The sequence below is a fragment of the Pocillopora verrucosa genome, chromosome 8, assembly GCF_036669915.1.
Source record: "Pocillopora verrucosa isolate sample1 chromosome 8, ASM3666991v2, whole genome shotgun sequence".
Taxonomy (NCBI): Eukaryota; Metazoa; Cnidaria; class Anthozoa; order Scleractinia; family Pocilloporidae; genus Pocillopora; species Pocillopora verrucosa.
The window spans coordinates 13,899,294-13,926,916 of NC_089319.1; the positions used below are offsets into that span (position 1 = coordinate 13,899,294).

General features: G+C 39.2%; 1 protein-coding gene, 1 long non-coding RNA gene and 1 pseudogene across 3 annotated transcripts; 1 reads left to right on the forward strand and 2 right to left on the reverse strand.

Moving 5' to 3' along the window:
• Positions 1–1,860: 1,860 nt before the first annotated feature.
• On the reverse strand, positions 1,861–5,104 carry LOC136283201 (uncharacterized). The gene is made up of 3 exons (XR_010718625.1): positions 4,862–5,104; positions 3,007–3,221; positions 1,861–2,493 (listed from the first exon to the last, which is right to left on the reverse strand). It is a non-coding gene; the product is annotated as an uncharacterized lncRNA (long non-coding RNA).
• Positions 5,105–10,365: 5,261 nt separating this feature from the next.
• Positions 10,366–27,422, forward strand: LOC131798609 (uncharacterized). 2 transcript variants are annotated; one of them, XM_059116302.2, is made up of 9 exons: positions 10,366–10,717; positions 13,557–13,894; positions 15,084–15,178; positions 15,497–15,653; positions 18,530–18,593; positions 18,814–18,867; positions 19,116–19,330; positions 25,191–25,368; positions 25,639–27,422. In XM_059116302.2, the coding sequence occupies exons 1-9, from the start codon at positions 10,486–10,488 to the stop codon at positions 25,815–25,817; spliced, it is 1,512 nt and encodes a 503-aa protein (XP_058972285.2). In that variant the 5' UTR covers positions 10,366–10,485; the 3' UTR covers positions 25,818–27,422. The 2 variants fall into 2 exon arrangements, with proteins under 2 accessions (XP_058972285.2, XP_058972286.2); XM_059116303.2 differs by having other exon boundaries at positions 25,315–25,368; positions 25,639–25,793.
• On the reverse strand, positions 16,534–18,118 carry LOC136282812 (52 kDa repressor of the inhibitor of the protein kinase-like; annotated as a pseudogene).
• Positions 27,423–27,623: the final 201 nt, after the last annotated feature.

Below are 27,623 nucleotides of genomic sequence, written 5' to 3' on the forward strand. Positions count from 1 at the left end.
CATAAGAAAAGGAACTATAAATCGCCACCATTTTGAGAACGAAACACTACCTATGCATCGGATTAAGGCATGCACATTGGATCCACTTCCAGCAAGTATCATGCAGAAATGTTATTCAAGTCTTGTTCCTGTATTTAGAAGAGTGATTAATTTGTCATTATCATCTGGATTGCTGCCCAAGGAACTTAAGTTAGATGGATCTCAATGAATTGCTCATCCATCCATTGCTCATCCACTCAAAGTATCGTCCCTCTCCATCCTTTCAGTCGTTGTGTGTTGGTGATGAGAGCGTGGCTGCCTATCAGCCAGCTAGGAGTCTTGGCGTCACCTTTGATGAGCACATTTTCATGCACCTGTAGATCATCATTTTATCATCTCAGGAACCAATCTAGAATCAGGAAGTATCTCACTAAAGAATCAGCAGCAGTTGCAGTTCACGCATTTGTCACATTGAAACTAGACTATGGTAATGCATTCTTATATGGCTTGCCTAAGTATCAGTTACAAAGATTGCAATACGTACAAAACACAGTGGCTATAGTTGTGTGTCAAATAAGCAAGTTTTAGCATATCACACCTGTTTTGCAGGAGCTCCACTGGCTACTGATCCAATACTGTATCATTTTCAAGATTCTGCTTCTAGTGTATAAATCACTGAATGGGGCATTGCCTAGCTATTTAGCTCAGAAACTACATTATTGTTCTCCTACTAGATCATCTAGGTAAGTTAGTAAATGAACTTTTAATGCAACCTAGATCTTATACTAAGACCTTCAGAGACAGAGCATTCACTGTTCCCGCACTAAGAGAATGGAACTTATACCCTATGAAATTCAAAAGTATAACACCATCTTAATTTTTAAAGGAGCACTTAAGATGTTCCTGTTTAGTAAATATATTAATAACGGACCATTATTTTTATAGATTTATTTATATTGCTTTAGATTTAATTTTCTTTTTTAATCATTGTGAATTTCAGCTATGTTTAAGTATCATTTAATAAGATATGGCTGGCTTTAATTTTCTTTTTTAATCAGTATGAATTTTAGCCATGTTTAAGTATCATATAGTAAGATATGGTTGTAAATTTGTAAATTTCTGTTAATAGTGTATGATTTTGTATGATCGTAAAGCAAGGGAGTGAATTAGCTTGTCAGCCAACTCACTGATCTCACTGACATGATTACTTTTTGTTAATTTGCAAGATTGGGAAGCAAAAAATCATAATTGATCATTGAATTTTGAATACGTGGTGGCTCCTAAAGGAGCCATTTTTAATTGCAGTTTTACAGCAGTGGAAACTGTTTGACAGTCGACTGACTGTTGACTGACACATTGGCCTACAACTTAGTTGATGCATCAGTAGGATCAGATTGTTTACCTTTACCAGTCAAATTAAGAGCAAGTTTTTAAGTCTCGAGCCAAAGGCAAGTGGTTTAAGACTTTTTCAAGCATTATCCAAGAATTCTAAGTGGCTTTATCACCTTAAAAACCACTGGAAAATGTGTCCTAATGCTTTAATTTATGACAAAGCTATGCAAGAGTTTTGTCAGAGACAGAACAAGTCTTACTTTTTGAAGTCACTAATTCTCAATAAACCCATTCAAAAGCTCAGGAAACCAATCAAAGCACCCAAAAGAATAAGCTGCCAGCCTTCCACCTGCCAGAGCCACAACTGAATTAATGAATGGTTAATGGCTCCAACACTCAGAGCAGACATTATTATGAAAACTGAAGAGAAATAGCACTATGCGAAATTAAAGCATAAATTATAATTTGTCCATGGGGTGTACTAGAGCTTGTTTTTACTGGTTTTAGTGCTGTTTTTTTTTTTACTCATGAAACATTAATTTTCCTTACATTAAAATTGTTTACACTGCCTCCACTTTAACCTAGCAGAAACTTTCAAATACAGCCTTAAATTGCAGACAGTAAATGCAATCAGCACAAACTACAAATCATGAAGTTGGGTTGATAACATAATCTTTTCATGGATTTCATCCCCCTAGTAAATAAAGAGTTTCAACAAAGTTCTCAATGAAATATTTAATTCATTGCTGCAAGTTTCTTGAACTAATTTTGTTAGTTACTCCTCATCTCTGCAAAACTCTATAGCCTGATAGAAAATAGACTATTAGTAAGAAACTTGTATGACAAATAAGCTGATGCATACTTCATGTATGTCCGCCTATGTTTCCATGAAGCATCGGTTTGCGACTATAATTTTTTATTACACTATCTAAGAGGTTTTGGCAAAGTCCTATCAAAGTAAGTCAAAAGAAATTTATGTGCAAAAAGCAATTTGATGTTCAGACTCACCTAACACCTCCATATTGTTTATGCAAAATACCACATAATCACATCAGCATCACTGCCACTGAGAAAGTCTCTTGATGAGCACTGTCAACTGATGAAACATTGGTGCCTTTGCCATCTGACAGATTATGCAATCAGAATTTATGAAAACTGGAGACAAAGGAACAATCTGGATCACTGGATCAATGAAAAATAAAAAAATTTAACTATTGATAACAGAAACAAACATTTAAACCGATTTTTCAAAAAAAAAAAGTTATCAGATATTTTTTTAAAAACTTTCTATAAATGTGTCCTACCAATGTTGGCTTCAAAAAATACAATAAAAAAGATAGATCACCCTGCTTGATCAAGAGATCTGATTGGCCAATCTTACCCCATTTATGCCTGTACATTGTGTGGTCACTGGAAGTATGGGTTTTTAAAGTAACACTTGAATAAAACTTGATAGACAGAAAGTCTCAAGCATTTGATGTATTATTTGTGGAAAAATCCCCCATTTCAAACAATATCAACTCCAAACATTCCTTAAGTTGTTGCTTTCAAGGTTATAATTTTCATCATCAAGATAAAGCTTTACACACCATGTCCTCAGAAATGTGCACACACTTAATTGAGTTATTATATGATTTTTATGCCCAGTACAGGATGTGCATTGCAATACTAAGAAATCACTTTAACTCAACTTACATAGTGTAGCAGGATAGGAGGTGCCTCATGATGAAAGTTACAGTAGCCTTAAAATGCATCTAGGTGTTCAAGAATACTTTTTTCACTGATCATCGCTCCACCTTCAAACTGCTTTTTTAGGTTTTCAAAGTTTACTTTTCCCACTTTAATCAGTAACTACTATGGCCTTGCACCCCTGTTTCTGATATTAAGGGATCAATTCCTTCTTCCATTGTCTGCCGAAGGGGAAAACAAATCATCAAGGCATTTTTCTTAAGAGGTCAAGTTTTGCTCATTTACATGGAGGGAATGGTTAAACAAGCATTGATAAAAGCAAGTGCCCACTGTTCTCCATGATGGGAAAACTGCGATGTCTATACCAAATGCAGTAGAGCTGAATAATGAAATGCTATGTCACAGCTAAGCTGTCAATAACGTGGGCTCAAGCACTCAAGGCATTTTGTGGTTGTTGAGGGCATTTTCCCATTTCCAATATTTTTAAGGAGAAAATCAATTTTTGAAAATATTTAGGAGGTGTAAAAAGTTTTTGGAGATTAATCTGTAAAAGAAAATTGGCAAGGAAACAAGACCTGGAAATAGAAAATTGAATGTGCAAATGACTCAAAATCAGGTGTGGACAAAATGTGGGGTAGGGCCATGGTGTAGGCCATGGCTTACCCTGTGGCCTAGCGGTGGTCAGACTTTTAAAAACATAAAAAATAAAATCAGTAAGAGTCAAATAATTAATTAATTAACTAACTTTAGGACGTTTATAGTGAGATATAAAAGAAAACAAAAAAAAAATTTCCACAGATTGTTAAATTTATCAATTACTTTGTGTTACATCTTTTTGACACAATGTCATGCAATATGGTATCCCAAATGAACTTCCTATTGTACAGGGAACAGCTTAATACACCACTTGTATTGTTATGCTACCACACTTCAGTAGGAAAAGCAAGTAAAGTTTGTGAAATGTTTATGACGGTAATGCCTGTGTGTCCCACAGTGCTTGTTGCAAATATAATACTCTACAGCACTAGAGGCGATTAAAAAATTGGCCTGGCGTGTACTGTTTCTGTTTTCATACCTGGATATGTTGTCCGATATAATGCTGTTCATTACATTTTTACACTAGCACTCCACTATATGTTACCAGCTGGCAGCCTGTGTGGATTGTGATGCCACCATTTTGGATATCCTCAGTGGCAATATTGGCCCCTCCTCTCCCCCTTAACCTACTGTTATGGTTGGGTGTTTGTGTGGGGAGGACAGAGTTAGGATGTTTCAAGGCTGGGTGCTGTAATATTTGCATTGTTTCGTTCCCTCGGATATTGAAAATTGTGTTAGTAACTTTTAAGTATACTCTTTTTAGAGGCATAGAATTGTACGCCAGTGTACTTGTTCAACTCTTACTGATTTTATTTTTATGTTTTTAAAAATCTGACCACTGGCAGGCCATAGGGTAGGCCATAGGGTAGGCCATAGGGTAGGCCATAGGGTAGGCCATAGGGTAGGCCATAGGGTAGGCCATTGCCTACCCCACGTTTTGTCCACACCCCTCAAAATCCGTTTTCCGCGCCAAAGCGTGGTGCATGCGCAGACATTATTCAGCTCTGTCACCAAACGCTACTTGACCTTAGTTGGCACCGATAAACTACGATAGGAAAAGCTGGGTATATCTCATCATTCTTAACCTTAAGATATTCCCGTGCTCCGGAACGTTCCAGTACTTCTCAACTTTTTTTTCTGATCGAGATACCTTTCAATTTGCGATCGACCTCGTGAAAACTGAACACAAATCGACCTGAAGGTAAGGTTGCGCCAGAAATGAGCGCAGAGAAGAGTGTAAAACCGACAAAAAACGGGTACAAACCTGAAAGATCTTGGAAACCTTTTCCTTTGACCGCATACTTTAGCAGTTCACTTGAAACTAAGGTTGGAGCGCGGGACTTGTTGAAATCATTCCCGTTTGGATGTACTACGATGTTGGCAGAGGAAAGAGCATCAACCGCTTCATAATTTTGGGCGAAAGCATCTCTCATTGTCTAACTGTTACTTAAAAAAAAAACAAAGAGGCTAACTCCTCGGCCACAACAGTCAAGCTCGTACATGGACGTCTCCATCTCCAAGTGATAATCACATTACTACGCACTGTCAAATCGATATTAAACGTCAGCCTGATATGTCATGTAAGACTATACATGATGTCCTTGGCCGCACCCTGTTGTGCTCCATTAGTTTACAAATAAGTTTTCGTTGTACAGATATATGCACGTGCACTTATTTGCGATTCTTGACATGAATTCCTCACGCCTTCCAAATGAGAATTATTTTTGGTAATTTGACCAAGTATATAAAGAGGTCAGGAGCAAAGGCGTTCATTCCAGGTTTTAGGTTCATCTTGGCGCCAACGTGAAGTTTAGGCGGGAAGTAGGCACGAAAAGGCTCGGATTCAAAGGCAACGAAAGAAGAAGATCACTTAAGAATTTGTTCATGCTCAGTGTGCGTATATCGAGTTATGGATGCACGCAGGAATTTTGGAGAGCACGAAAAATGCGTGAGAGTAGCTCGAGGCGCAACTATAGCATTTTGAGTACTCCCCTAAATTCGCAAGTGCATCCATAACTCGATATACGCACAGCTAAAAGCATGAACAAATTCTTTTATAACAGAGCGACAACAATAATAAATAATAATAAATGACAATTTATATAGCGCCCTGTCCAAAAGCTCTAAGGTGCTTCACAATCAAAGTAAAAAAAATATAAAAAATAATCAAACGTAATCATTCATAAAAATATCGCTTAAAAAGATAAGTTTTAAGATTACGCTTAAAAGCGTTAAGATCTACACTACATTTTATGGTTTCAGTAATGTCATTCCACAGCTTAGGTGCAGCGATAGAAAAGGCGCGATCGCCATATGATTTCAACTTAGAGTGAGGAATCATTAACAAGTTCCTACTCGATGATCGTAAAGACCTAGTAGGCTTATAAGTTTCTAACGAGTCATTGATATAACTAGGGCATAAATTATTTAAAGCTTTAAAAGCAAAAAATAAGATTTTAAAAATAATCCTCAGCTTCACGGGGAGCCAGTGCAGTTCCCTCAGTAAAGGAGTAACGTGATCATGCTTGCGACCACAAAAGATCAGCCGTGCCGCACAATTTTGGGCTAACTGCCGTCTTTGAACTAAATGTTTCGGAAGACCATGTAACAGAGAATTACTGTTGTCTAATCTGCATGTAACGAAGGCGTGTACTAGCGCATTAGTACTACTAACTGACAAAACTTTCTAATCCGAGAAATATTCTGGATGTGAAGAAATGCAGATTTACAAATAGCAGAAACTTGATGTTCCATATCTAACTTATTTTCAAAGATTACACCTATGTTCCTGGCAGAGTGCGAAGGGTATATAACAGATCTATCAATCGCTGTAAAAGAAGGTAGCTTAGAAGTAGACAAATTGCCCGATCCGATGACCAAAAGCTCAGTCTTATCACCGTTTAATTTAAGCTTGTTCAATGACATCCAAGTTTCAATATCTTGTAGGCAGGTTTCGTTTCTCGTAGTAATAACTGATGAAACCGAGTCAAGCGAAAAATAAATCTGACAGTCATCTGCATAGAAATGGAAGTTCATATCATATCAAGTTCATATCACAAGGATCTGCGCGAAGAAGCTTTCTATTGTGCCGGAAAGAGTGCAAAATTCTCACAACGCACAAAAAAAGGAAACAAACGTCCCTAATGGCTGGTCAAAAACATGTCACATTTTATACTTTGGTTAGAGCGAGAACATTTGATCCAGTTAACCGATAACTGTGACTGAAAAGTTCAAAATTTACGGGGAAAATGGAGGAAATCAAAGCTAAATGAACTCAAGTGTCACTAAAAAATGTTTTAAAAGTCAAAGACCCGAAGTTATCAAGGGTTTTGATTGTTCAAAATAATGTTTACGCTGCCGTGCACGGTGCAATTGGAGGAGACAGACTGCAGGAAACTTGCAAAAAATTGCTCACGTCGTCTTATTTAGGGCCTTTTTACATGGAGGTGGGGGACCCCAGGTAGGTGAGGTAACCCACCTAGCCGTGGTCGAAAAATAAAACGCGTTTACATGCAACCTTACAACCCCCAGGTGCTGAGGTAAGGTTTCTTGAGGTTGTTGTTGCGCTTGCATTTAAGAAGTTTGTGCAGAGGCGTCGCAAGCTCACATCATATGTGCAAACACATCGAACACATATGTATTTATTCATGAAAGCGTCACGCGTTGTGTTACGCGGTGTTTGGTTTCGCAAGGAACTATTGACTTAACACGTTATACGGAATAGTTTGGGAAACCAAATATGGTCGATTTACAACGCTAAATATTCTGAAATGTGAACATTTTACACTCCTTGTGTGTCCGTTGCGGTTTCTGGTGATTTCTGCCAAGAGACTGCTAGGAAATATACAAAGATTTAAAACATACATTTTTCGTTTTTGAGCTTTTTGCCATGAATGCGACCCCGGCTAAGCGGGTTACCCCAACTTGAACGTTTACATGGCAAATTGTCACCCCGGCTGACAAGGTTACCCTGCCTGGCAGACCGGGCAACCCGCCCAGGCGGGTCACCCCACCTATCATGTAAACGTGATAAAAATAAAATAAGAAATTATATGGACAGGCGGGTTACCTCACCTATCTGGGGTTTCCCACTTCCATGTAAACAGGCCTTACGCACGGGCATGCGTAAATAAAGATTTTGTTCATAGCGGCTCGATAGGACTTCTATAGGGCAAGCACGCGCGCTATGTTATAAAATTCCTTTACACTAGATTCCTTCGAAAGAGGAGAGCGCGCTGAGATTCGTAAAAACTTTGAAAACCTCCTTGAGTTTGATATCCAAACGGCAAAACGGATCAAATTAGCAGACGGAAGTGACGTTGGGTGGCTGGTTGTCCAGGTAGGAAAAAACCTGTAAATATAGGAAGCTGGTAAGCTCCACCAAGAACCAAGAAACCCCAGGTTGATGGTACGATTTTGGCTGATGTTGGTGGCAGTAACAATAATCGCCAGCTTTTTCGAGGTTATGCGTTCCTTAGTCCTTTCTTTGAAGTTCCCAGAGCTTTTTCAAACTTTTCAAATTTTAGGATTTTCCTTTCGACTCTGATGTATCAACAAAACTCCTCAGACCTAAATATCAGTTTTTGTTATCTTCTATGAAATTGAAAAATTCGGCAAATTCAGCTTATTTTCACAATTTTCAAGTCTTCATTTACAGAACGGTTTGATCCTTTTTTTCGTGCGTGTGACGAAAAACCATAGCTTTTGCAGAATTTGCGATTTTTTTGTGTCCGACAAAAAATCGTAAAATTTGAAATTTGTGCAATTGCCGTATGACCTTGAATACAAATAATCACTTTCAACCCTATCACCTTTCACTTCACACACAAAAAAATAAAAAATAAAAGAGGCAAACATATTTGAGTCATCATGTTTTCTTTTTCCTTTAATTTGCGAAAATTAAAATTGTCTCAGTACTTACCAGACAAGATCACGCTTTCTATCGGCGAGGAACACCTGCTATACTAGAACAATAGTCTTGACAAGAAACTTCCTAAATCCCGTTAAAAACAACAAAAGGATACAATCATTTTGTGGGTTCGACCTCTGTGACCGAAGAACTTGTATGAAGTATTTTGGCCTGCTATTTAACCCAAAAATGAAAACAGTTGAAAATGGTGGAGGGCCGCCATAGTTGCTCTGAAAGAGGAGACAACTTTTCCTAATTGTACCGCGTTTTCTTATTCCAGTATTTATCCCGATTTACCATTAGTAAACAGGATCGAGTTAAAGGAGATCCTTTGCATTCTGAGTGGGAACTTAGTAGACAGTCTCTTCCTTTTGTTGGGTTAGTGGCCAGTTGTCTAAAGATTGTACTTTAAGCTACCTAATTTCTAGAAATTGAAAGAGCATGTTAAAGTTACTGGCAAATCTACGACTAAACGAATGAGCATAATAGGTGTTTTTACAAAAAGACGCGAGTTTTGGAGTTTGGAAGTCTGCAAGGTGCAACAAACACATAAATTCCTGCACATACAGAACGGATAGAAATGGCAAACTGAGATAATGTAAAGAATGAAACAAACCACGATACAACCGTTATCGACAGGAGCCCATTAAGTAATGGGCTCCTGTTATCGATGGAATTTTCTATGAGCTTGTTTGAGGCAAGAACTAAAAATCTACCTTCTCAGAGGTCAAACTGGCGTAAATCACCCTGTATTTAGATTTTGTTCGGCTTTCAGAATCAGGTTATCATTTGAACGATATTCAAAATTTGGTTCGCACACGTGTTTGATAAGAAGTAAAGTGGTGCTCAATCTTATTACAATCTATTGAAAAAATATAACAGACGAGGAAGGCAATAACCTGTTAGGAGAGTCGCCTTTGATCTTTTGTTTCAACATATATACGCATGCGTGTGACGACAAAAATCAAAGTAACGTCAGCCCCCATTTTGTTTGCCATCAGAGAGCGATAGGAATACAATGTATCAGAGCAGAGAGAGCTAAGTCGTGAGTGCTACTTCAAATACACTTTTGGTAAGTCCTTGCTAGTCCATTTAATTTCCACCATATTCCGCAAAAGAAACCGGAGGAAATCAATAAAGAAACGTCGCATTGTATCCCTTATGTCAAGATAAAGTGCCTCATTTGACTTCAGCCTTTCGTTGCGAAAGACTAGTGTTACACACGTTATTGCAGCAAACATACGAACAATGGTTTTCTTTGCCATTCAAAAGTGAGTGAGCAGAGGTAAATCCCCTTACTTAATTAATGGCATTAATCGTCGATGTAAGTATAAAGTACCAATATTTTCCTCAAGATCACTGACTGTTTTAACAAAAAAACCGTCGGGGTAATAACATAAGTCGAGTTTCACGGTTGTTCATTCAAAAGAGTACATGGGCTTTTTTGCGCTCGTTAAATGACAGCTGTCAGATTTTGACAGAAACTTATGAAACAAATTTTCAAAGTTTGCTTGGAAGCCCTTTAAATGTCTTCAGTCATTTAGTCCAGTCACCCCTTTATTTGCCAACTTGTAATAACAAACTTCAGCGACATATCGACATTGGTAGAAATGAAATGGTTGTCCTTTAGATCTTGGCCAAACAATTTTTCCAGCTCATCCAAAGCTGCCGAACTTGCCGCCATTTTCAGAAAAAGACAATGTTTGTTGAAGTCGGTCCCAGTCTGCTGCATCACATCTGTTTGCTCGGACCCGCCCGTTTCATCGCCCAACCTCTCTCCGCCCTGCGATTCATGGATGCTAAACGTTTCTTTCGTCAACAATAATGGATGATATGTTTAGTATGTAGATAACTGATAGTAGTTGAAAGTCAGCAGACGAAGCCAATGAAGTGATTATTCAAATGAATCTCAGAGATAAAAGATATTGTTAACAGTATTTGAATTGAATGCATCTGAAATAGGTTACGAGTTCACAGTAATGTGGTCGGATTTTTGTCAGTGCAAAGAGCAAGCATTATTCACACTCGCAGCTTGTTTGTTTCTATGGAATGCTGACCAAGCTTTCGCCGCGGTTGAAGCAAACTGCAGTCTCCTGCAACCTCCTTCGAACTGTCCGGAAATACCATGCCCAAGATGTGTACGTCTTTCAAGCTTTTCAAGAAAGCCGTATGTCTTCAAAGATGGCAATTCTACTGACGGGTTTCTTTATGGTGAGTTCTGTTTATGCGTTTCTTTAAATTTTTTTTGTCGATGCGGTCACAGTAACCTTTATTAGTGGCTGTCAGAATTATCTGTTCCACGATTCATGTGAACGGCTTTTATACATCTTGTCATCAAAATAAGTGCTAAAGGGAACTTTCCATTCCACCCTTCCCTCTCGTTTCGTGTATTATTGTGGAAGTGCTTTATGAAAGTAGGTTTACATGGCCTAGCCATTTTGTTTACAGTACACGTTTTTCAGTGTGACAGGGCTAGGATTAGATTTAGGGAAATGTGGTTTGAATCGATACAGTTTTTTAATCACTTCATATCATCAACGGCCGTTACAAAGAGTTTTTCTCACACGTCATTATTATGCCAACGCGTATTACTGTAAGAGATGACCTCGCGACTGCCTGATTTTTTATCCAATTTTTTTGAAGGATTCTGATCCCAAGATATTAATTATTAATCTGTATTTAATGCAGTTTTAATTTACCACTTTCTCATTTTCATTTCAAAGACACAATCTCGAGTAATATAAATAATAAAAAAACAACTATCAGTGCAATGTAAAAACCACAATGAACGTGGAAATTCAACAGCTGCTTTGATAAGTCGGTTTCGTATTATTCAGGGAGGCATTTGCTATATCTATCAAATTGGCCACCTTCTGAGAAATCAGCCCAGAAATCATGAAAGAATGAGTACAAAACTACAATATGAAACTAGATGGGGAAAACAAACGAAAAAAATTCAAAATAAAATTTGAAAAGTCCTCGTTTCAGATAACAGGAATGAAAGCTGGCGAACAACAAAGGTCTCCAAATCTACTCGACATATGTCTTTTTTGCTGTTATTGTTCGGTGAGAACTTCACGTATTTTTTCATAAGTAAACGCAATTATATATGGACGCAATATCTATTGAAGCCGTATTTTAGAGGGCTTTCCCAAATTTTTAAGATAAAAATTTCTGGCCTCCTCCCTCTCCAATTTAAAACAGCTTCTCTTACCCTGACCCCACTAACTCAAAAATTATAAAAGATTACTGCAGATCCCAAATGACGAATTTGGAAATATTAAGTTTAAAATTTTTGGCACACACAAACTTTGCCTAAACTAATTTGACAAAGAAAATTGTATTTTCACATCAGAATAAAAATTAATTTTATTTTCTATTTCATTTCTAAAAGTCGTGTTTCCAAATCATTTTCTTGCATCTTATCTGCACTGTCCAGTTATCCTTTACTGGAAAGATTATCCCAAATTTCCCATCTTTTCAGAATAGGGGGTGATAGTTTTATAACTTCTTCATAACCATATGAATTTCTTTGATCTTAAACAAAACCTAGCCTTCGAAACTCTTGGTTCGAACTTCGTTACCTTCCTTCAGATTTTTGTCATCAGTTTTAAACTCTCTTTGTCCGCCAGCTCCTGTAATGAGTGGCCTCCAAACGGGAAAAGGCCGTAGGCCTGTAGTCCTCTTCTCATCACAACTTGAGCTGGCCAAGGCCCACGACAGAGTCAATTTAATTTTTCAACCCCAATATAATATCTTGTTGATGGCCAGTTCTTCCAGCTCTCTGTCTTTTGCGCTGAGAAATAGAAAGAATTACTTTCTTAAGAGTTTAAATACAAACGTTTTTGTAATATTGTAATCCTTAAATACAGTGAGAAAAAATACGAGGTCACGACACTTACTCTTGATTATCATCGGGTAAAATTGAATAAAAAGACTTTGAATAGGAATACCGTGAACGGAACGCCTGAGGGATCAAAGAAATATATTGGAGGTGGAGGTTTCTTTGAATTAACCAAAACATAATTATTTGCATATATGTATTAGTTTAGATTCACTTAAACAGCAAGTCTTTTAGGGTCTTTGGAGTCTCGATGTAAGATCCTAAAATTCAATCGTTCAAATTTCAACCATATTTTTTCTAGCTTGCCATTAGAACGTTGGTTCCAAAACGATGATCAAAATATAAGTAATGAATTTCTTTGAGTGTTTCCTTCTGAATCATAACCGCAAAGGATCAGTTAAGATGACAATAGTAATCACGTGTAACCGCTGAAGCCACGATTGATAGCTGTTGTGAGTAAACCATTCAAGTTTGTTTTGCCCATTGACAGCTCTTGGGCGAGAGACCACAATAGCAGCAAGCGTTGATATAGATCGTACTTGCTAAAATATATTTTCAAAGAGGGAGGACCAAATGTCGCTTGAGATTGCTTAAGTAAGGAAGAGTTCTGAATTTTAAACGCAGAGCGCGACATTCCCTGCATTCATTACGAAAGCAAAGGGAGTAAGCTTACCGGCGGTCAGCATAAATTTCTGCCGCAAGTTCTGGATCAACGCTTTAACTACCGTTAAAGACATAATGTTCAGGCGTCATGTGCCTCTATGTCTTGCTTCTATGACTTTTTTGCTTTTTTTCCCCGAGAGAAGTCAAACTGAAGCAAAATGTTTATCACAATCAAAGGGCCAACTGTGTCGATTTGGAGAGAAGGTCTGTCCGGCCTGTATAAAAGTTTCATGGTTTATTCGACCACCTTATACTTTACAGAAACAAAACATCGATGTAGGCATATTACCAGGTAACGTACACCGAGAGGTGGTCTAGTTAACAAAAGTTACAACATTATACTATTAACTACTACACTTGTCAGATTTAAGTGGGTGGGCGTGTTGCACTGTCTCGAGTAAGATCATGGGGAAGAGTTGACATGGAATGATGGAGGCGAGACTAAAACTTGTTTAGGAATAACTTTTGACCGAGTCATTCATTTTTCGGATTAACAATAGAGAAAAATGTATTTTACATTTCTTGCACTTTGTTCTCAATTAGCTCTTGTAGACCTCCTGTTAAGCAAGTGTTGTGGTAACCTCACCTCAGGCTGTTGGCAAATGATCCACCACTCCCCGGAAACAGATCCTGAGCAGCTGTTAAGTACAGTGAAAGACTCTCATCTGATATATCCAGTGTTAGTAGACAAGCAGGACATGGCAAGCGAGAACCATCACCTGATTGGTCTCGTCCCCCCTGGTAGCATAGCTTTTGTTGTTCCTAAAGGAGAGCGGGACAATTATCCAAAGAAGCTAATGATGGCAGTATTTGAAGCTTGGCCGGTGTTGATATTAACAATTCTACTTTCAATTTTGGCGGGAGTTTTTCTGTGGCTTTTGGTGAGTGTTTATCTGTTCTTTCCTTTTTCTCCCCTGTGATTCAGGGGGCGTCAGAGATTCTGAGATCAGCTGACAGAATGAATTAAATGGAAAAAGTGTTTCGCGCTGACAACGAGGAAGATTGTGTTTATTCAACTTTCGTTCGAATGTCCAGAATTACGTGTTTTATACGATTATTGAGGGCCAATTTTTGGAAAAAAATTGTAATGATTTCGTCACTTTTGGGAGTCTACCCGGATCATTACTGGCCGGCAGATCTAACTTGTTTACCGTCTGTCAGTTTTCTGTTTGCTCTTCTTTGGGAATTGTAACAACCGTTCAGAGTATCGTAGTTGGAAATCTAGAAACTTTGATTGATCAATTTTTCACGTTATGATCAGTCGAGGGATGGCGTACTGATGAAGACTAAATTATTGCGGGCTGAAACGACGAAGAACGGATCTCAAACTGCTTTACTGCTATCGACTTGTTTCGCAATTCTTTCTTGCTAATACTTTCGATCAAAATTTGTTGAAAATTTATTTTGTGAAAAAAGATAGGTATTGAAATTGAGTGAGAGCTGTTACCCTGAAATTTTTGGTAATTATGAAGATTTGACAACTTGACTTTATTTCCGGAGTTTTCACTTTAATCTAGCAATCGCGTGAACTCTCGTATATCTGGATTTAGAGCCGTAAGAAGCTTACTTGCAAATTCTTGGCACGATGGGAACATCGCAAATACAGAATAATTTGCAGCCTAAAATTTTAAAAGTCGAGTAATCGTTGTATTGTGAAAATAAAGAATTTTCCTCGCAAACCGTCTTTGGACATCATGAAAGCTTATGGTGATTCATCAGTTTTGTACCGCACATCCTGTATTGCGCATAAAAATCACGTTATCAGGGGATAAAGCACGCGCGCATTCCGAGAACACGATATTGTTTTTCAATCCATGAACCAGAAAAAGAGGTACGATGGTCTTTAGCTCTTGAACGAGCACGGTGACCTATCCTTTTTTGTATAATTTTAACGTACAATTTATTCCCTTTAAATTGGCGAAATATGAAAAAATTCTTTTAAAACTCTTTTTTTCTCTTCGTAATAGTTCCATGCTCTACATCTTGATTAAGTCACTTTTAAGGCTCTACAACACAGCTGAACCTTAGAAGCGAATCATAGGAGTTCTTACTCACCGGTTTCTATTTCAGGATACTTGGTTTAACGAGAAAGAGTTCCCTCGAACATTCTTTAGAGGATCTTGGGAAGGATTTTGGTGGGCCTTCGTCTCCATGACAACAGTGGGGTACATATTTAACTATAGATACACAATTGGTCTTTAATCCCGTTAATACCGTTATGTAGGTAATGTGCTTTCGACCTCTAGCATTAATTTTAAAGACAGCGCCAACCTTCTATTTATCGATGAGGTGCAGGACCATCCATATATGAATGATATCGCTAGCAATTCATGAGTTCATAGTAGCAATAACCAAAAGCTTAATCAATTGCTTTTTCTATGAGAATCGTAAAAAGAATCTTAGATTATCCCCTCGCCCCATCGATTGAAATTCTGACCCTTGAAAGAGATTTATGATTAGAATATTGTTCACTCCACACGCAGATACGGTGACCGTTCGCCTCGATCTATCCTTGGCCGAACCTTTGCAGTTGTTTGGATTTTAGTTGGAGTATGTATATGTTCAATATTCACCGCTACTTTAACAACCTCACTAACTGCCATCAGTCTGGATACCAAGAAGAGCCTGCCTGGCTCAAAGGTACGAGTGTATTGCAGTTGCTGACTGGCAGTAGTACATGCAGTAGCAATAGTACTAGCAATAACAGTAGCATTAGCAGTGGGATTAGTTGTAACACTAGTGCCAGAAACATTAGCAGTTATAGTAGCACTAGCAGTAGCATTAGTAGTAACACTAGCACGAGAAGTATCAGCAGTAGCAGTAGGAGTGGCAGTAGTGGTAGTAGTGGTAGTAGCAGCAGATGCAACAATAGTAACAATAGGAGTAGAAGCGATAGCAGCCTTAGTAGAAAATTAGTTGACAATAGTCTACTATATCGTCAGTAGATTATTAATAGACAATAATCTACCAGACAGAAGCAATTGCATTTACAGTTGCAATCGCAATAGAAGGAGCAGCAACAGTAACAGTAGTGGCAACACCGGTAGTAGCAGTAACAGTGGCAGTATTACTGCTAGTAACAGGAGCAATAGTAGTTGCAGCATTGATAGCAGTAAGAGCAACAGTTGCCGAAGCACTAGCAAAGCACTAACCAGGGGCGGATCCAAGAATTTCTCAAAGGGGGGGTTGTACACTATTCTAATAACCTTTAACGCCAATGATGTGGAAGTCGAGTGACGGCCCCGTGCCTCTGGCGCAAGGGGACTGGAGCCATGCTCCTCCCCTCCCCCCCCTCCCCCTCCCCACGCAAAAAAAGTTTCCGATTTTTTCATCTAAAGCGCCATTTTACAGAATTCCTGAGACTTGAAAAGCGTTGTGTAGGTATGATACAAAATCTGGGGTTTATCTTATTTTTCAACAATTATCCCAAAAATGAAAGTGCACGATTGAAAGGGACAGCAGTATCAAAAATAGTTATTTGTCGTTTCTCTAAATACCTGGTTAATCAAAGAACGTAGCCTTAGAGTCTCCTAGGATGAGCTTTTACAAAGGCCTCGCATATCTCGTCTACCTCGAATCCCTCAGGGTAATACACAGCAATAATGGCGAGATCTGAAAAGCTCTCTTCATATATCATTGATCTGGTGCTCGTCTTGATCCATTTCATGAGTGAAAGGATCACTCGGCTTCCGCAATACTGATTGGTAGGGTACATGCAATGAGAAGAAGACGATGGATGTTTGGAAAAGCATCCTTGTCACACGCGCCAAGTGCGAGTAGAAGATTGCTTGGAAGTCCCTTCTCTGCTGACTGCCACATAATTTGCCATCTTCGCAGCTCATTTCAAAGGGATTTGGGAAATGGAAGGTCATTCTCCCAGAACAATATGCCTTCTGTTGCTTCAGATAGCTTCAGGGTTTTATTAACTATGATAGAGGGTACTAGAGAAAGCAAGTGACGGGCGTGGCGATCTTCGTCAGAAAATCGGTCTTGCATTTGAATAATCAGAGAATCAAGAAGGGGAATAGCCACAGATTTTTTGTAATGATAAATTGGACTACAGCTGGGAATGTTTGAGCGATTCCTCTGTATGCATGTCTTCCTGGGAATATGGCTTCAACAATTCCCAATTTTTCAGCAAGGTCTAATATTTGTTTGTACCAGACTTGAAAGTCGCTGTCAATGTTTTTTCTAACGGACTTGATGTTTCCAATTACTTCGTCAGCCATCATGTAAGCTTCAAAAATATCTTGATCCGGTTTCTGCAGCTTTGATGCAAGAGTTTTGACTTCATCAAGAGTATTCTTGGTCGCAATAAAAACCACTATGGTCTGGAAAGACAAGAAAGAGGCTTTCAGTCCCTGGGCTTTTGTGATAGTATCTTTGTCCCAATTCCAGCTTCAAGTAGACGATTTCAAGTTTTGGTACTCGTACGGGGAAATAAAAGCATCTAGAAAGGTGACTAGGAACTCTTACATTTCCAGGAAAAAATCTAGGCACGTGTGTCTCCACCCAGCGTGTCTTCCATAGACCTGGAAGCTTGCTGTAAGAATTCTCAGGCAGGTATTCTTTCTGAGTCAACGCAAACAGCTGTTGTCGCTTGGGCTGTTATTTAAAAATAGATATGCCTCGTTAATCTGACCTATCAAATTTCGCACTTCCGACAGTTTGCATGATGTTGCGATGGAGAGGTTCAGGCAGTGAGCATAGCAATGTGTGAAAAGAGCTAACGGATTGATCTCTTTTATCTTGGCCTGCACTCCTTCCTTTCCACTTCGCAGAACGGAAGCTCCATCATATGCCTGACCACGGATGTTGCTAGGATCCAAAGAAATAGATGGATCAGAGAGAGATTCCAAAATCTTTCTTGAAATCATGGTGGCAATTCGTTCCAAATGCATGAAATTAATCAGGCATTCTTTGATATGAGGATCGTTTGGCGAAGACTGGTCCACAAACCTCAAGCATAAAGATAAGATCTCCAGGTTTGAGTGTGGATCAGTGCTCTTGTCAGCTATGATCGTGAAAGGAAGGTCCTTAGTCCTTAGCTCTGCTGTAAGCCTTTCCTTAATTTTTGACGCATACACGTTTCGCAAAATGTACATTACCTTCTATAACTTGACAAGCAGTCGAATGGTAGAAGTAGAAAAACTTTGTAAGAAGATTTTATTTATAATTAATTTAAGAAGAATAAAACAAATAACAAGAGACAAATGCTCCTCAAAGGGGGGGTTGCAACCCCCTCAACCCCTCCCCTGGATCCGCCTCTGCTAACAGAACTAAATATAGTTGTAGTTGTCGTTGTCGATGTTTTCGTTAATTAGGATAAAGTGATACAAAAAACATCATCATTGAACCCGCAACAAACGAATAATTCTTACAACATTGAAAAACTTGGCCGAGACACTTGTACTTGAAAAAGTACAGGGTTAGAAATTTTTGAAACGATTCATTGGCAGAAGGCAGATTATCCTGCACCCCAATTCCTTTGACTGAGTTCAATTGCTATTCTTCAGGTCGGCGTTCTCAAACGCTCGATAGAAATGGCATTGGGAATGCAACATCAAGCCGACTTAAAGTGTAAGTCATGTCTAATTTTATTCTGGCTTCATATTACTATGGAATGACAGTAACGACACCTGCTGGCAAAGATGACAAGGAAAGTTAATGCTAAGCGGCTGACTTTATGTATCTTTAGAAACAGTCCCGAGCTTAGTCGGCTAGCACCTCCGCCTATTTATCTGCCGACTTACCTTCTGTTGGGCTAATGTTCTTTCCTCGCCAAATGCCTTTTTTGTAGTATTCAATTCAGTTGAGGACATGAGGGACGCTTTGGACCAAGGGGAAATTGAAGGTAAGGTGGTGGCCCCTTTAAAAAAAGGAATTTTTGATCAAGTTTGTCAGTTTTCGATCAAGTTAGCTTATTTTTCTGGTAGAAAACGAGTTTTTGTCCTTGCGAAATCTACCTAACTTCAAGTTAACCTCAAGGGAAGTAAACTTGACCAAATAACTTAGCTAATTTTGCTTACGCATGCTGAAACTAGTCCTTAAACGTCACATCATTATATCAGATTTCTGAGTCTATTTTTGGGGATTTTTCAGGTATACTCTTGGATAATTACCAAATTAGTCATTATACCGAGACCCTTTTTCCGAGAAGTAAGTTCAAAATAGATGAAGTCCTTAAAGAGGAGACGCTTTCCTATGGTGCTATGGTGAATGATAGCTTTTTAGCACAATGTTTCAGCAAATTGATCGCTGAAGACAAGTACCTGATCTACGACTTTACCAAGAAAGAGCTTAATAAAACACTGAAGGTAATTTTGCAATATTTAAGGAGGCTCCATAGAGTTTTTGCTTAATGATGGCGCGCGCGCCAGCGTAATGTTTTTCCAGAAAATTTTTATGTTTTCGCTTTTCAAGGTCACTAAGAGTCATCAAAAGGCAATGAGCAAAGTTCGGACTAGCGTTTGCTCTAGCAAATATTATCAAAATAATATTCGTTATCAAGCTAAGGCTCCACTAAGGGAGGCACTCTCCAGCGATTATTTGGCTTTTCCTTTAATTTTCTTTAATTTGCTACGGTAAAATCTCTCAAAATCTTCATAATTTATAAAATTTTTCCTGCCGTTCATTTAAAAGCCGGAAAGAAAAGTAGGGGTTTCCAAGGCAGTTTCCTTGCTATTTGCAATTTTTTGGTTTTCTTCCTTTATCTCAAATTTGGCCTCATGAATTTTTTTATCAACCGGCACTAGGTAGGGCAGAAATACGTTTAACAGTCAAGCAAATCTTAGGAAATTCCACCGAAGGAAACGTAATAAATCTTACTCGAAAGATCCCTATTTTCTTTGTCACAAAACATTACGTAATGGAATTGAACTTCGCCAAGATCGGTATCAGAGCATGCGTGGACTTTCGAATCTGTCGCCTTTTGGCAATCTTTCCCACGGTGTTTTCTTTTCGGTTGACCTCTCTTTCAGGCCTAGAAGGCCAATGAATATTACGGGTGCAATTGCTAGATACCCAAGATTCCATCGCATAAAAACTTTATTGTGTTAAACTGTTTTGACACACCTTTTCAGATAACAATCGTGAGATCGTATCGAGCCGCCATATTTGTTTGCATGTTGACACTTGTAAAGCTCGCGCTATGTTTGCACCCAGATCTCGCGCGGTCAAAAAACCTTGTGGAGCCTCCTTGACAATCATCCGTGTCAGGCTCAGTATATATTGGTGAATAATCCCCGAGACTTAGTCTCGGGAATTAATCAACAATATTCACTGAGCCTGAGGTGAAAAATTGTTATAGTATAATTGTTCAGGTGCTTTCGAAATCTGTTGTAAATTCGTTTTAATGTTGAAACCATTTTGTAACAATTGTCTTGACTTTTCGGAACGAGATAGTCGGCCAATTTCGTGTGGAATTTTAAAAGTTTTATTTAATTCAACCAGGAGAAACTTCTTTCTATCTTATCTTCTATTTTTATTTTGAAAAGTGTTTTGCCAAACTCGGTAGCATCTTTAGTGCAATCTCTGCACAATTGATTTTTCTCCATCACGTTTATTACTTCCTCTGCAACATTGACAAAACGCGGGGCAGCCATTTGAAAATTTAGCGCCCCTGTTAAAATCACCTTGCACGAGGTGATTATAACGAGCCACTCTTTCGGCAGATGAGGCCAGTGAAATACTTAAAAAGATCAGATTTAATACCCAAAGGATATTTAACACCACTAAAGATCGACAACAACTTGCCTGAGAGAAACAAGCTTCCACTGTTTCTTATGTTGACCAAACACCTCAAGTCGACAAAAACAAATGGGTAATTGACTTATCTTCGCGCCCCCTCAGCAATATTGAGGTATCGTTCCCAAAGAAAGGGTTGAATTTGGCAGTAATTCCATTTAACATCCCAGCCAGCGAAATAGTCGCCAAAGTCGAGTCGGCAATGAGAGCGCTTGACTCAGAGCAAACATACACTGTCGAGAAACGAACTGTAAACGGTATCCTTCAACAGGCCAAATCACCCAAGACTAACATCACGAATAATATGCAAGAAGCCCTTAGGAATCTAAAGTAAGACGACACTATCACTATTCTGTCAGCGGACAAAGACCGCGCTAGTGTAGTCTTAGACACAAACACCTACTGTGACAAAATGAAAACCTTGATTGAAACGGGTCCTTACCGACTCCTTAATAAAGACCCAACAGACCAGCTAAGCCGTAACCTCACTGACAAGCTTTTCAGCTTGGAACGAAGTGGACATCTATCAGAAACCATCTACAACAAGATCAAACCCAGGCACAAACAGCCACCTAGAATCGTTATCTACAAACGTAACGATCGAGGGCGCAGTTCAAGCCGCATTACGAAAACTAGAGTACGACATCGATCTTGCTAACCGCACACACTTATCATCTACACAAATTGCCGACCTCTTGAATTTCGTCTTAAGATCGACATATTTCCAATACAACGGGTCGATTTATAAACAGCAAGACGGAGCAGTTATGGGAAGCCCTGTTTCCGCAGTTATAGCAAACATCTACATAGAGAATTTGAGGAACAAGCGATGGCAAATGCGACTTGCAAACCTAAGATCCGGGAACGATATGTTGATGACACTTTCACAGTCTTAGACCGGGACCATGTCAATGGCCTTTTTTAACATCTAAACAGTCAACCGCCTACTATTCGTTTTACCATGGAAATCGAGAAAGATAACACTATTCCTTCTCTCGACACAACAGTTACAAGGGACTCAGACGGTCCTCTTACTGACTACAGAAAGCCCACCCACATTGACCAGTACCTAGCCTATGATTCACACCATCTTCAGTCGGTGAAACGTGGTATTGTTAAGTGACTATACGACCGAGCCAAACACCTCACAACGAAACCGTCAGTTATCTCAGAGGAAAAGAAACACTTGTCATCAGTACTCGTTTCTAGTGGTTATCCTTCTTCATTTGTAAGAAAACTCACAAAAACAACAAGGGTGACAGCCAACAAAGAAACTGCATAGGAATTTAAATCTACTGCCGTTCTCCCTTACATAAAGGGTGTATCAGGGTGTATCGCCGCTGCATACAACATCAAGACATACGGACCGTTTTCAAGTCGGACACAACACTTAGGTCTCACTTGGTACGACCTAAAGACGCCCTGGAACCATCAAAACAAGACGGTGTTGTTTGCAAGATCCCATGTGAATGCGGCAAGGTGTATATCGATGAAACTGGGAGATCAATGCGAGAAAGGATAAAAAAACAACTGACAGAGACATACGGTTTGCTCGTACTCAGACCTCTGCGGTTCGGAGCACGCTAAAGAAACGGGGCATATTCCTATTTGGAGCAAAGTTAAGTTTGTTGATCGTGGCCCCCACTGGTACACACGTAGAGTCAAAGAGGCTATCCATCATCCCAACAACATCAATAGGGATAGCGGAATCGAAATTCCCGAAGCTTGGATACGATACCCACGATCAAACAACACAAAAGCCGATTTATGGGGACCTATGAGGGAACACCATCTAACAATCGGAATGATAATGAGGATCGAAATGCACTAATAGCAGAGTACCAACATGCTACAAATAGTGACACGTAAACAATCGACCTCGTCGCCAGATGAAGACTAGCAGTATTGCGGTCGAAACGTCGCGATCAACATCAACAGTTTATAGACCTCCATCGATTTCGAAACATCAAAGGACTGGAGAGCTTTCATCTATTTTCGAAGAGGTCTCTACACTTACAGAGACTGTTTTCTACGCTGGAGATTTCAATGCCGATCTGTTGAATCAATACAAGCATCCCAAGGACGGTAGAAATCTTTTAGACCTGATGGAAATCTCTGGTTGATTGCTTGATTACAAAAGCTACTCGAAAGACGAAAACATCAGAGACACTTCTCGATTTAATTTTGACCGGTAATAAGAAAAAGACATTGGTATCTGATGTAGCGGATACGCAGATAAATGATCATTCACTAGTCTTTGCTATTCTACGGTCAAGAGCTCCAAGATCGCGCTCTCGTAAAATTTGTGTACGATGTTTTAAAAACTTCAACAGAGATAAATTCATTCAAGATCTACAAATGGCACCTTTCTCAATAGTCGACGTGTTTGACGAAGTGGATGACAAACTCTACGCCTTTGAACAATTGTACAACGAAATTCTGAATGAACACGCCCCTCTTAAGCAGACTATTGTTAGGGGCAACCAGGTACCATATATGACGGAACAATGGCGCAAGGCAATAAGGCACGGAAACAAATTATGGCGGCTATTTATAAGTGATCGGACGGACGCAAATTATGACCATTACAAAATTCAACGCAATATATGCATTTCTCTAAGAAGAAAGGCAATAAAAGAGCACTTTGTGAAAAAGTCGTCCGAGCCAGAAAACCCAAGGGAATTTTGGAATGCGTATCGACCCTTTCTTCATGGCAAAACAAAGCAGGTAAATGACATCATTATCAAGGAAAACAATGTTGTTATAAGTGACAAAAGGGAAATCGCTGAACTATTCAATGCGCACTTTATTCAAATTGCTGACGATGTTCCGTTGATGAAAGAGACAGGTTATGGTTAACACTTTAAAAACCACCCAAGCATTATAGCTATTCATGAGAAGAACAGCGCAACAGAAGCACCACTTTGTTTTAATTTTGAATACATCAATCGAGCGCAAGTAGAAAGAGCACTTTTGGACGTGAATGTCCGTAAATCGTGCGACCACGATATGCTATCTCTAAGGCTTGTGAAGGAATCGGCATCTGTCATAGCTAAACCTATCACTAATATTTTGAACACCTCCGTTGTGCAAGGTTGCTCCCCCAACGCCTAGAAAATGGGACAGGTCACACCTCTGTTTAAAAAAGATGACGAATCTAATAAAGCAAATTACAGGCCCGTCACAGTGTTACCTGTGCTTAATAATATCTACGAGAGACTACTGGCAGCGCAGTTGGGTAAATTCTATAGCACTATTCTGTCGGACTTTATTAGTTCATATGGGAAGTTCTCCAGTTGTGAAACTGCATTATTGCGGCTGACAGAGGACTGGAGGCGCATGCGTGATAAAGGGGAACTGATTGCGATTGTCTCTATAGACCTTTCCAAAGCTTTTGAAGTTATTAAGCATGACTTACTCTTGGCAAAACTCAAAGCATATGAAGTAAGCGAAGGAAGTTGCGCGCTACTCACTCTAATGACTACATGTCAGGAAGACAGCAACAAGTAAAGATTGGAGATACCTTCTCCAACTGGGCGGGCACCAGAAGAGGCGGACCGCAAGGGAGCGTTTTAGGACCGATGTTTTTTAATATATTTATTAATGACTTGTTTCAGCATGTGAAATATGCAAAACTAAACGCATACGCAGACGGCCATCAGATTTATTCGTCTAACCTGGACCCACTTGCACTGAAAGAGTGCATTTGTCAAGAAGTTAATGTCGCAAATCAGTGCTATAAAAACAATGGCATGATTATTAACGTGAAAGAGCACCAAGTTCTAATCCTGGGAAAAACTTAGCACAATTTTTCTTTCCCAGTAAATAACACCGTACGGTCTTCATCCCACAATTTGCGCGGAAATCATATTACGTCTCTTCCCAACCCAAAAACAACGACTTACGGTCTGCACTCTTTTTCATATTTAGCTAGCAAATTATGGAACTCTCTCCCAGACACTTACAAAACATTATATTTTCTAGAATTCAAGCAGGAGATCCTCAGATGTGAAGCTTTTCCACAGTAGATCTACAAGTTCTATTTCCCTCTGCATGCATAATGTTGTGTATAGTTTATAAATAATATGGGAATTGTAATATAGCAATTTTTTAGTTTCTTGTCATTTAAGAAGTGACGTGTTACCAATTGCGTCTCTACTTGAAGCACCCATAGCCACAACCTGCTCCTCTTGGCCTCTAAATGTTTCATATGCGCACCAGATGACAGAGTTCCGTGAAAACGCTTCAATTTTCCTACCAGTCATCTTTTCATGTTAATTAAGCGTCGTTTGATGCAAATGGAGTTTATTCAGTTTAACAGAGAAACTCTTCTAAAAATGATTATCATTATCGCGAAGTAAGCGTTTTCATTCTTATGTAATTAAACAAAAAGAGAGTGTTTTTCTTGTTTTGTTTTATTGCTGTTTGTAGGGAGGAGGAAACGAGGCGGTGCAGAACTCTCAGAGTATTTTTGATCCCACCGGTGATTTGTTTTTCCCTTCATTGTACTCCTGCCTCGTTTTGATAGCCGTTATTTTCTTCATTGGCTTGACAGCTGAGGTGTTGTTCTTCAAATCATGCCGATGTCCAAAGAAGAGACGCAAAAAGGGTAAGTCTTTTAATTGCCTTCTTCCTTTTAAACATGCTCATGGGAAATGTATCTTCAGGGACGGGGTTAGCTATGATTATTTAATTTGGCGTGGATCACTTTACTGTCTTATTTGAGTATATTTCTGTAACAATCTTGGGACACAAAAGCACCCTTCCTTGCCAAAAAGGAGAAAAAAAGAATCGGCCCGCCTTGTGGTCATAAGCGTTAAAAGGTCTTCATATTCCCGTAAGTGATCAACCCACTTTTTAATTTGATTTGCTGTTTTAGATGAAGAGTTCACAGGGGCAATAGCTGTGAATGAATTTAATGGTGGGCTGCCAGCTCTTGATCAGATGGAGATTGAAATGATGAGTGATATACGAGCTTTGTTTGCCAAGTACCGCGAAAGGCTTCAGGAGTGGGAAAAAGCTGAAAATAACGGAAACGCCTCTACATCTGACGCATAAGACTTAAGTTAATCGATAACTCAAATTGTGCCTTAGTTCTCGGAATACCGGGGCAGCCTTTTGACGGAATATGCCTCAACTCTAGTCACAAGGAGGAGGACTGATTTTCAGCATCCAGTAAAAGGCGGTAAATACTTATAAGCTCTCGCTGGTACCAAGAAATATGATTCTGAGATAAGTAAAGAATGAAACTGCATAGATTCGTCCTCCTTAAATTTGTGCTTTGTGCTCGTTTTTCCGGCTGGGCAGTAGTTTAAAGCAAAGACGTTAGTCACTACCTCAAGCCGATAAGTAAATTATTGATCCTCTCTTTTCTCTCTCTCGAATCACTTTGGTTGACAGAAAAATATTGGTTTCAGAATGAATTTGTATAAGCGATAGTGCATTACGTTGGTTGACAAGCGGCCTGAAAACCGTCTGCAGTTAATTTTAATCGTTCACAAAAAGTACCTAGAAAGTTAAAACGTAAGGTATTTGGTTGAACTAATCGATGAAACTTTCATTCATTTAATATCTGAATTTTCTCAAACAATTTGTTTCTTAGTGAAAGAGCGAGCGAAGTTTTAATTTCAGTTATACGACAAATATACGCTCTCGGTGAGTCATGGTCTTTCTAAGGGCCTGTTTACATGGAGGTGGGGGACCCCTGGTAGGTGAGGTAACCTGCCTAGTCGTGGTCGAAAAATAAAACGCGTTTACATGCAATCTTACAACTTCAGGGCGCTGGGGTGGGGTTTCTTGAGGTTGTTGTTGCGCTCGCAATTAAGGAGTTTGAGCAGAGGCGTCCCAAGCTCACATCTCGAGAAAGACGAAAGATTAATTCTCGGACACATGAATTTATTCATGAAAGCGTCACCCGTTGTGTTACGCGGTGTCAGGCTACGCGAGGAACCGTTTACTTAATATGTTATACGGAATAGTTTGAAAAACGAAATATGGTCGATTTACAACGCTAAATATTCCGAAATGTGAATATTTTACACTCCTTGTATGTCCGTTGCGGTTAAGAAAGTACAAAGTTTTAAAACACACATGTTTCGCTTTTGAGCTTTTTGCCATGAACGTGGCCCCGGCCAGGCGGGTTACCCCACCTTGAGACGTATATATGGCAAATTGTCACCCCGGCTGATGGGGTTACCCTACCTGGCAGACCGGGCAACCCGCCTAGGCGGGTCACCCCACCTATCATATAAACGTGATCAAAATAAAATAAGAAATTATATGAACAGGCGGGTTACCTCATCTACCTGGGGTCCCCCACCTCCATGTAAACAGGCCCTAATTCCCTTCAATTTGGACATTTGTACCGTAAATTGCGCAACAGAAACTGAAAGAATTCAATGGAAGAAAGCCGCACTAAATCCCCTTGTGTCTCGTAAGAGTGTATCATTCGAATTTAGTTTTTTTGGAGGAAAGACCAGATTTACACACGCCATTGCAGCAAACAAACGAGCAAACTCTCGCAATTTCAATATGAGAAATTTTAATTTACTTACGATTACTTTCCTCGCCGTTTACTTAATAAACAGAGGTAAATCTTCGTACTGGAATTAATGGTTGATGAGAGTGAATAATTCTTTCCGTTAGATCATTGACTGTTCTTGAAGAAAACATTTTCATGGCATTCCTTGCCAAACTAGTTTCGTTGTTTTTCAAAAGTGTACATGCGCTTTTTTTTCTTACGCGCTCTCTAATTGACAGGTGCCAGATTGTGACAGATACTTGTAAAAATAATGTTTCAAAGTTTGTTTAGAAGCCTTTTTATTGGGGTCCCCCGCCTCCATGTAAACAGGTCCTAAATCACCT